This window comes from Mytilus galloprovincialis, chromosome 11 (genome assembly GCF_965363235.1).
Source record: "Mytilus galloprovincialis chromosome 11, xbMytGall1.hap1.1, whole genome shotgun sequence".
Taxonomy (NCBI): domain Eukaryota; kingdom Metazoa; phylum Mollusca; class Bivalvia; order Mytilida; family Mytilidae; genus Mytilus; species Mytilus galloprovincialis.
Genome location: NC_134848.1, coordinates 69,023,411 through 69,035,458, shown reverse-complemented (window position 1 = coordinate 69,035,458; position 12,048 = coordinate 69,023,411). Strand labels below are relative to the sequence as shown.

The 12,048-nt window shown below is 30.7% G+C and overlaps 1 protein-coding gene across 1 annotated transcript in view; it reads right to left on the bottom strand.

The window, feature by feature from the left end:
- Positions 1–11,787, bottom strand: part of LOC143052695 (uncharacterized) — a 33,638-nt gene extending 21,851 nt beyond the window's left edge. Inside the window, exons 1-3 of the mRNA XM_076225783.1 lie at positions 11,521–11,787; positions 1,959–1,987; positions 668–713 (exon numbers count right to left, since the gene is read on the bottom strand). Coding sequence (XP_076081898.1) covers positions 668–713; positions 1,959–1,987; positions 11,521–11,605 — 160 coding nt within the window. The 5' untranslated portion in view covers positions 11,606–11,787. The remainder of the gene's footprint in view (positions 1–667; positions 714–1,958; positions 1,988–11,520) is intronic.
- Positions 11,788–12,048: the final 261 nt, after the last annotated feature.

The following is a 12,048-nucleotide window of genomic DNA, read 5'->3' as shown; positions in this document are numbered from 1 at the left end:
TTTAAATGAATAATAAGAACTGATAGGTCAACCTCCAACACATATACAATTCTACAAAGGGAAACAACTCCTCTTAATACATGGCAATGGTTTAGGTAAATAACACAAAATAGAAAACTAGTACTTTCATTCTCAGCCTCATGCTAATCTAATACTATCATTGGAGTTCCTTTTCAAGTTAAAGATGTATGGATCACACAATTCTCATGTTTTGTATGGATCACACAGTTCGCATGTTTTGTATGGATCACAAAATTCGCATGTTTTGTATGGATCACACAATTCGCATGTTTTGTATGGATCACACAATTCGCATGTTTTGTATGGCTGACATGCTCACACAAAGGTAACCACTTTGAATAGTCATGGGTGGAGAAAAATAGTAAGATAACAATCTCCTTTATAGAGGGTTTCTAGTATACTTTCTTGGTACAATAGATACACATGTAAAGTAAGGCATATAGATGCTACAAAAATGAACAAGAGAAGATACCAAAAGAATATTTGAATTGAATTGATAATTCTAAGACAAGCTGACACGGACACGAACACACCACAAAACAAGCAAAAGACAAACAGCAGTCTACAAAAAAAATATAGCAAACAAAAAAGGTGATCCAGATTGATAGGCAGAGGAAAGTAATATTAAATAATTAACATAAAATACCTGCTAATCTTGCTAGCTTTTCAAGTTCTTTTTCTTGCTGTTGAATCTGAAATCAAATAAAACATAATGAATTTGTTGAGTTCAAAATTCAGTATAACGTCATAGATTTACATGGGCATCATGTGTCGATGTTAAGCAATCATATCCAAGATATCGGAAAGAAAATCATAACAATCAACATATGTTTTTTGAAATATAACAAGTTTATTCAGAAAAGCAACAAGAACTCATATTTACTTCTTTTAAATACGAACTCACAGTAATATATATCAAAGAAAATCAATTTGACATACTGAATTTCAAATCTCGAATTATAATAAACTATTTTCGGGTCTTTAATTTCTAGGGTGTAATGCTGTTATTATATATACTAGAACACACCCGCGAAATCGCGGGCATTCAGAGCGTAGTTTAAAGTATGTAAAGTGTTGTTGGAAGAATTTTGTAAAATACAGAATGACTGGAGAATTTCAGCAAAAGTATCATAAGTCATAGGTTATTGGGGACAGGAAAATGTTTTTTTACCCTCCACCTTTATTTCCAAAGTTCCCAATTTTTGGTTTTCTATCAATTTCAATATGAACATACATTTAGTATGTTATGAACATTTATTTAAGTAAGGAGCCTGCAATTCATTGATTGTCGTTTGTCGAGTTGTCTTAACATGGCAATCATACCACATCTTTTTTTTTTTTATGTAATCAATGAATTTTGTAAAAGATTTAATGACTGGAGAATTTCAGAAAAAGTATCAAAAGTTCACATGAATAATTTTAGCGCTTATCTGTATATTATGAACATTCATTACTATATAAATAAAGCGTATTTACTTTCAATTCTAAGTTTACTAATCGATCCATGGTGATCATTGATATAGTATACAGACCCTCTCTATTTAATAAACTCTGTGACCGCCGTGGATAGTAAACTTGAAAATGATAGCAGATAAAATTCTGAAAATACACTTATTCGTAGTATATGTATGTTCAAAGTATACAGAAAAACGCAAACCGGAAGACTAATCCGACTTAAAATTTCGTACAATGACGGGACAATATCCGGATGCCTTTTTTCTCGTTTTTCTCCTAAAATAACTCAATCTGAATAATCATGTGAATGGATGACAAATGCGACTATGCACTGCACCTATAGAACACAGAGGCGTGTTGATTAATTTATTCTGGAAAGAAGAGAAGCGACACCAAAAATGAGGTCTTCTCGTTTAATAGTATAGATAAAGAGATATTGTATGATTGCCATGGATAGATCTACAGTGATTATGTATACTTACCGATGACGATGATGACTTTTGGACAGAATCTGAAATAAAAACATATATAATATAAAATTAAGTATAAAATACCGATAATTGGAAAACAAAAAACTGTATTATCCAAAAATAACATTTAAACTTTGAATCTGTAAATTAATAACAATTAAAATAAAACGGACAAAATCAATGTCAATAAAAGCAACAACAAAAAACACTCAAAAATTCAAAATAACTTCAAAACCTCAAATCAAACAAAAAATCACCCAACAAAACAAAGCAATATCGTCACGTTGTAAGAAAAAAACATTAAAAGGAAAGAACGACAGAAAAAACAACAGCTCTTTATAAGAAATATTGATTTGATGATTTTTTGTAACACCCAGTGGCAAATATTTCATGCAAGTTACGGATGACATTATACAAGAGAGTAGAAAAATAGAATTAAAACATATGGTTTCCGTTTTGAAATATCCTCGGAGTTACTTATCAGAAATATGTAAATAAAATAATAACAAAACATTTGAAAACCCCATCTTTAAATGAAATATCAATATGAACAGTTTGAATAAATGACTGTATATCATTCATAATCGTGGACAAAGAACACATCACGTGATGTATTATAGATGTTGATGTTCCTACGCATTTTACTGGCTCCAGAGATTTTACAGCTGTATTTATTCCAAGAAAATTGCTCCTTCTTTCATAAATTCTGAAGAAACTGTAAAATTGTATTTACAAGTGGTATATTTAATCGAACAACATCTGCAGTTGATGTGAATACGATGGTGTAAAGCGCCATCTATACATAAAATACGTTTGACAGATTTCTCATTTCACTTTTCATGATATATCGCCAATGAACAGACCCCTAAAGGAATTACGTGGGATAAAGAAAAGTCTTTATGGAATAAAAAATGGTGAAAAAAAAAATCATTGATCAGTACAAAGTTGTAATTGCTGACGTTATTTTGTATTGGTAGTGTTTATTCTAGTGTGACAATGACGAATACGACTTCATTGTTTCTAATGACATCTTGTAGCAAGTAATTAATTAACATCGTACGCGATCAATTCATCCTTGAATGAATGAAACCTTGAACCATACCGAATGATTAGGAAAATTAATTATTGTGTAAACAATTGTACTAAAAAATCTATAATTTAAATACGCTGATATATTTTTATTTTGTTCACTATATACTTTAGGTACTGTTACATACCAACCGCTAAATGTTCTACTGAACCCTTTCAAAAAAAAAGGCAAGACTTTTTTTTAAATATAATTGTGATGGGTTAATGAATATTGAAGGACAAAGTGTCTCTGAATACAAAATACATAGCACCCTGCTGGACAATTGGTACAAGTATCCCCAAAAAAAATCGCAAAATTACGTGATTCAATCATCAAAATCAAACGTGTATATGTATACATGTTATCTCAGGGCTAAACGAGGGTAACATGTCGTTATGTGGGAACACAACTCGAGACTCCAGTTTCAACTGAATAAAACCTTAAATATCAGAAAACAAGTAGAGACTACAGTTTCAAGTGGACTACGCCTATACGATTTACAACACCTCAGACTTTAGTTTCAAGTGAACTCTACTTGTAAGATCAGACATAATCTTTTTTTTTATTTATACTTTATGTCTCTGTTAATCTACCATACTTATTGATAATATCAACGTGCCTTTTATGTACGTAATACCAATGCAGCATCTTATTTTTTTTTATTCATACTTTATGTCTCTGTTAATCTACCATACTTATTGATAATATCAACGTGCCTTTTATGTACGTAATAACAATGCAGCATCTTATTTTTTTTTATTCCTACTTTATGTCTCTGTTAATCTACCATACTTATTGATAATATCAACGTGCCTTTTATGTACGTAATAACAATGCAGTATCTTATTTTTATAATGCCACAAATTCAGACAGACACAAAAAAACGCTTATCAGATCTTGGTGTATTAAAGACAACTCAGATCATTAGAGACAGAATCTGCTAGAAGCGTCGCCCCCGCGTTTTATACAATCATTAGTTATTCTCTTTATATCGATATTCTTTAGATTAGCAATAAGTACACCTACTGAATAACGGCTACTTCGCTACGTGACAAGCATGGAATTGAGATAGATTTTTTTACCAGATCTCGTTAACTCATTGGGATACAGAACTAAAATACAATAAGGTTTTAAAAAATTGAAGCTGTAGGATTGTGTAAATTATAAAATGGCGCATGTAAATGTCATCTCCATAGAGATCAGCATGGGCTTACTATTTATTGTAGCGTAGCCAAGAAAATCTTTATTAGTTCACAGTTTAAGAATATGACGTATTTTGAGCCATATCTTAAAAGACGTTTACCAAAACATTACGATTGTTTGATATCTTGCTTGAACAATATTCCAGCAATGACGTGACGAAATTCTTATATTTTGTTCATGAATAAAGATATCACCCACAATCCGCCCCAAACATTATTATACGATTTTCGACCGAAGTTCAGTGGTTTTTCTTAGGGCACTCCAGTTCCCTGTATGTTAGGAATTTATATATTGTCATATACTATATAAGACATATAGATGTATAAAGATGTCGATGAAGTAAGGGGGAATTTCCTGTAAATAAATTGCAGTTAAAATGTTTAAATGTCTTGTAAATTTTATTGAATTGATTGATGTTGGTTTAAAACAACGTCATAAGATAAAGGAAGATGTGGTATGAGTGCCAATGAGACAACTCCCCATCCAAATAATAGTCCATATGGAGTATGTCGCAGCGACGATAATTAACATTTAAATAACTAAAGAATAATAATGATCGTATACTCCAAAATATTGTTGTAAGATACATTTATTAATCTTAATTATGATACCGTAAAGGTTTATCTCGATTTTCCCACCATTACTGTTCATCACAAACATTCCCGTAAAGTTTTATAGAAAGAATAAATCTTTACCAATATGCCAACGATAGAATACCGAATCTATTTTAGACAAAATTTGTGACATAAATTAGATTATTCCGTACAAATGTAATTATAAGATGTAAGATGTTCCCATGATTATTGAGTTATTTCCAAGAAATCAATCCTACAATTTGAGGGTCGGAATGGGAGGTTCCTCATTTATTTCTAATTTTTCTAGATCACATTTTCTCTGATCTCTGAAGTTTCGCTAATATTCTTGATATTTGGGCACCCCATTTATCTCTATTTCTATTTTTGTTGTTTTCTATTTTTCTATATTCTTTATTCTACACGTTTTCCCCATTATTCTATATTCTCTATTAACACCATACAGACCCTCAAATCTGTGATGTGTTAAATCACGACGTATCAAGTCATTTGGAGTCTGTCTAGACTTACAGTGTCATCTTACACAAAGATTTCTTACGGATTTCATTGTTAATTTCATTAGATCCTCACCATACGCCATTTCTGTGGACTAACATTGTATATTAATGTCAAAGAAGCTACATGAGATTGATGTATTTTAGATATCAATCTTGTCAATATGATAAAACTAACAATTTGTTCATCTCTGGTTGATGTCTTTTGTTGTTCTCTTTTATTTGACCAATGAAAAACGTTCTTATGGCAATTGACATTTTAGAGGGTCTTTAAACTATGCATCGTTTCGTATTTTTCTCTTTTTTTTATAAGTTATACCGTTGATTTTCCTGTTTGAATTGTTTTACATAAGTCATTTTGGGGTCATTAATAGCTTGCTGGTCAGTATGAGCCCTTTGCTTTTTGCACATAGTGACTTGGATGGAGAGTTGTATCGATATCTTGCTGTTTTATTCGTGTACGCCTGCCTGTTAAACATTGTATATTAATTATACTTTCAGCGTTCCCAGCTTGGGATGCTTTCAATTTATAGAAGTGTCTTTTCTTTTTATATTCATCTTTGAATGTACTAGTATCAACTAAAGGTGAATATATAAAACAAATGAATTTTAAACTTGATTATGATTTTATCTTGAGGTTAAAAGGTAAATGACATTCGCAGGGATTTTGATTAAATTAAAATTAAAACCTTGAAAATCAGTAATAGTTAGAAGTTCAAACAGCTTTATTTAATAACGGATTCTTGACACTGACGTTACTGATACATACGGCGATTTTTATTTGATTTCTGATCACTTTCCGTTGTTCCGTGTCAACTTTAAACAACGGTATTGTTTATTTTCTATGTAGCTTTCAATGGCTTCCGTGACATATTGGTAAAGACATATAATTCCACTTTAAAAGGAAATTTAACACAATAAATGAATAAAATAACTATTAATGATAGATATTATGTTAGTTTATTGCTGTGTTTGAAATTATTACAAGATTTAAGTACTTGACAGATACAACAAACAACATAAAAAATCCCACGCTATACTTTTGCTTGGCCATAGTTTAGTTTCAAACAGAATATGTATACAGTTACAAAAAGACAACTTCATTAAGATATGACAAAGCAACTAATGATTTTCTATACTTTGGACAAACTCACGGAACCATGTTAAGTTTTTATTAAAAAAAATGAAGATGTGGTATGATTGTCAATAAGACAATTCTCCACAAGAGACCAAAAGTTTTTTTCCAGCAAAATGAGTTGGAAATGACAAAAATATATATCTCAATTTGTATCATTTTACTTCGATCTACACGAAAAAAAACTTATGGATAACGTTTAAGAAAGCATCGCGAATAATAGGAATTTCGAAATTGTAATTATTATAACATAACCTGATTTATTTACTTAAGGGCATACGTTACAGTAACAGGGGAGGTAATGACGTTGCTAACGTAAAATGTTATTTTCGCGACGTCAAACTGTGACATACCGGGAAAAGATGCATTTTTCGACTGATTTTTATCATTCAAACTGATTTAATTTGAAAACAAGTGCATGGACCCCTATTTTTTAAAAAGACATTTTGTTTCATTTTGCAGGGAGATTGTGTGAACAAAATTTTATAAAACTGCAAAAAGTGCAATTTTTTAATGTTGATAAATATACAGCAAAAAATTACGTTTTTTTCTCAATTCATGACCATTTGATAAATATGAGTTATTTCTGAATAAAAAATGCATAAGTGTTTAGGACAATTATAAAATACAGATATTACAAATTACTTAACAAAAGACAATTAGTGTTTATCTTTTAAAACAAAAAACTTATGGTTGTCTTTCGAAAGGGAAAATACGGCCACAAATCCGAATTTTGAGCAAATTTACACAATTTCGACCTCATTTAACTCAAAAAGTAGCACATGAAGGTATATTTTTTTTATTAAATATTTGTTTTAATAAGGCAAAAATAGCCTATATAGAAATTTTCATCAAACTGTAAATACGGGATCAAAACTGTATCGTATGCCGTTAAAGTAACAGCTATGTGTCACCGTACGGCCTTCAAATATGAGCAAAGCCAAAGTCGCATAGTCGGCTATAAAAGGCCCCGAAATCACAAATGTAAAACAATTCAAACGAGAAAAAATAAACATCTTTTTGAGAGACCAATTTTCATTTGATCTCATTCATTGTTTGGTGAAAAAACAAGAAAAAACTCAAATACAAATTGTAATATCTTTGGTTAGAAACTACGGAAGGAGGATAATACGGACAATAAACCACGTGACTATATATAACGCCATTACAAATCACGTGTCAGATACACAGTCGGATACAATATATTGTTTTGTTTTCTGTTTAATTGATTATAGTAAATGTTTCGATTTTCTGTCAATTCGAGACAAGTACTACTATTGTAGAAAAGACTCACGTGACCTTATATAATCTGACAACGTGATCACGTGTAGTACATGCGACGAACTTGGTTGATGCATGCACTATCGGTGATTTTTACTGACAGTCCTCTTTGGTTTTATATTTCACATTCAATTTACATGTTTCTTTGTTTGAAGAGTTAAACAATTATTGAGAAAAACAGAAACATTAAGTACAATAGTGCAATTTATCATGTCTCTAACAAAACGCACACGTTTAATATGGGTTTTTTGTGCTCATCGTGTTCCGGGTCCTATATGAACAATCAAATTGTTGGTACTAATTATTGCACAACCACATTGAAGATTGCAATAAAGCCCGAATAAAAATTGTATTACAGCAGAGTGTCCTTATTCAAAACTACGATTTGTATAGTTGTTTTGTCCTTGACTGTTGTATATGGGTTCATATTCCCTGTTTAGGTAACCAATGAAATTGAATATTATTTGGAATGTTTCATTCCAGTGTATTGTTATTTCTTAACCTCATTGATTTACACTGATTTTTTTTTAATTTTTGCTATCCTAATATTTAGATTCTTACGAAATCCAAGATAAAATTAAGAATGGAAATGGGGAATGTGCCAAAGAGACAACAACCCGACCATAGAGCAGACAACAGCAGAAGGTCACCAACAGGTCTTCAATGCAACGAGAAATTCTCGCACCCGGAGGCGTCCTTCAGCAATGTATGGTTTACCTTGAACGTTTTAATGAATGTTTAGCCTATAGTTGTTAATGTCTGTGTCATTTTGGTCTCTTGTGGAGAGTTGTCTCATTGGCAATCATACCACATCTCTTTTTTTTACAATTAGATCATGGAAACAGTTTTATAAATTAATTTGTACGTAAATGCCTTGGCTTGAGATTATGAAAAAGGTGAATGCAACTTATTTTTGTGTAAAGCACCTGTTTCGAGTTAACCGCAACCTGACAAAAAGTCATAACCAGGTATCAGGTGGGCGAAACTTGTTCGTATTCAACACGAACAAAAACAGCTGAATATGGCTGACGAGAACAAATAGAAACATATAATTATTTACGTTCAATGTGTATTGTTTTCAATAAGAATATAGGATAACTCGCTTTAAAATGTACATACATGTATACATATGATGTGTTTTTTTTTAACGATACCTACTTGAAAAATGAAATTTGTCATTAAATATTCCACATCAAAATTGTAAAAAAAAAAAATAAGGAATGTATCTGTCTGATTCGTAGAGTCTGTAATTGCCTTTACTTTTAGTTTATTGTTTTGGGGTTTTATCGACCCTTTAACATTTGTATGAGCAATTATTTGTTGAAATGCGCAACTGTTGCAATACAATTGGTACCTTTAATGGTATTATGATTTATAACAATGCATAAAGAACACATTTATATTATAGAAACCAAACAATCTTATATTTGTTGAGTTGACGTTAGCAAGTGCACAGTTATTAACATATCCGTATTTGAAAACTCTCAAGTAAAAATTGAACAGAAAATTATGACATTGGGCAACATATCATCGATAAGATTAACAATAAAATGTGAAATTTATTACAAATCGTCTCAATTAACAGGAAAATAATGCTTGTATTATATTTCCATGAATAATTAATTTGTCAGGTATTGATAACTGAGAAGCGTCATCAACAGTCGTATTAACGGATATTACATGTAAGGAAACATCTGCCATACCCAAATTAATTATTCTATCGTGTCAAATAAAACGGCCGTAAACTGTTCAAAACTAAAATATTCAAAATTAATTAATATTTTGCACTTCCACTGACAGATTTGATTCAAACAAATTAAAAAATATAATAATCTGAATAGAAATATTCGTATCACGAAAAAGATAAAAAAAAATTTTTTTTATATATTAGCCTTAATTGAAAATGATTAAAATTTCTTGCATGTTCCGAGTTTGACATTTACATGTATAAACACATTTGAGTCATACAGTCATTTAAAATTTAAAATAAATGAATTTTGTCCCTGAAAAAGTTCAGAGAGGCGGATGAGACAAAAGGGATAGTCAAACTCAAATGTCAAAAACGAATTGATAATGACATGGCGAAAACTGACGAAAACTGACTAAATTAATGTCAAAAACGAATTAATAATGCCATGGCGAAATCTGACAAAAAAAAGACCAAATTAAAGCCAAACACGTTAAGTGTATAAAAATACAACAATATATGTTGCATATAAAAATGGGAAAGTGGAAATGTTTTTGAATTGTGAGAGGTCTTTTTAATTTAAAAGATACACGACAAATTAAAAATAAAATGCAGAGAGTTACATGTGCTGTCGTCTTAAAGAGTACAGGGGTTGGAATAAAGTACATGTATATGTTAATATGTATTGGATCTTTGTTAAATGTTAAGTCTCCAATTAACAATATGGTGTCAAGATATGGAAGTGTGAAAAGTAAAATTATAACAAAAGTACTGAACTCCGAGGAAAATCAAAACGGAAAGTCCCTAATCAAATAGAAAAGTCAAAAGCTTGAATACATCAAACGAATGGAAACCAACTACATGTATCATATTCCTGACTTGGTACAGACATTTTCCTATGTAAAAAATGGTGGATTAAAAACTCGTTTTTATAGCTAGCTAAACCTCTTACTTGTATAGAATTCCATTATATTAATGAAGTGTGTGAAGCAGCAATTTGCATCATGCTTCATTTTCTTATAATGTCAAAATTTACCAAGCTCATGTCATCAGTAAAGTTTAACATCATGTTTTCAATGCATTTCATCTCATCAAATTATCTTGGAATACTTAGTACCGAATAAGAAGAAATGGAGATTTTTTTTAGGTAAACGTAAAGGATGGAATGGATGGGGTTTGCACAAACGAAATTTTTGCGTAAAAAACAAGAAAATTGAAAAATGACCTAAAAGGTTAAAGGCCAATACAGAATTGAGGAATCGCAAACGCAAATTCCGCCGCTCTAAACAACATAAAAACACCACATACAACACTTTAAGATTGATAAGAATTTCCGAGACTTAGATTAACAATGTAATTTATTCATATACTCTTTTCCTATCTCTTCTTTGTTTTAAAACTCTTCCCCAATGTAGTTCAATATAGAGGAAGTCTATATTCATGAAGTATCAGAAGAAAATCAATGAAAAAAAATAACATTATGTAATACATGTACCTCGGAATTTAAAAACAATAAAAAAAAATAGGTTCATACTACAAAGCATCTAGATATATACAGATTTTTCATGAGAGGACTTCAATTGTATGTGTTAAAAATTTGTCAACAATATTGTTTCGTAAAAACAACGGCGATTTACTGAAATGCTACCAAACCGCATACTGTGGATTGAGAATGAAGTATACATTTTACTCGTACATGACATAGGCCCGATTACTACAAGGTCAATAGTCATATTATTTTTCATAGCCAAATACGCAAAGGCAACTTTTAAGTTCCTAAAATGTGGGTCATAAAGCTTAACTAAGAAACTATGTATTTATCTAAAGGCTGCATGGAAATAAAGATCTCAATTAATTCATCACTAAACATGTTGTACACATATATGTGTTAATATATTAAGTTATCTCTGCATTAATTGTTCTCTGTATTCTGTCATAATTGTCATATATATACCATGTTATTTGGCTACTTATACTAAAGCAATGTTGTTCCTAATACAATTAAGATTAATTCAATATAAATTTAAAAAAGCCGGATACCATATATAAAAGATATAAAAATTCACAACAAATTGTAATGCATAAAGATGAAATCTACTATATTTTACTCACCAATATTCTTTTTGGCGGGTGCTGATAAAACCGTTACCACACACACAAACACAAGTATACACAACGATTCCAAACTGATTTTCATAGCTGTTGATTTCTTTTTAAACTTTAAAAGTCTTTATTTTTCTTAACTTGTTCTCCTTCGTACGTTTGGAAGTTTCTAAATGCTGTTTTGTCAAAGTTCTTATAATTCCAATACAATAATCTCGGGCTCTTATCAAAAATATAATATTCTAGCGTTTCTTTATCTCTACTAAACTAATAACTAACTGTACGATTTAATCTGTAAAACCTAATATAGATTCATTTGCGCAGACCGTTTCCATGGATATCAGAGTTGTCTAATATTTGATTGGACAAAATTTTAATTTTTTTACCATGATGAGATGCTGCTAATTCAATGGTGACAGTTAGGAAAAGGTCAGAGGGAACCGAATTGTATTTATTCTGATTGTATCGATCTGTTTATTGTCGAGTGTTGATAATACTATGGAATCAAGACTGGATTCTGTAAAAGCAGTGATCCAT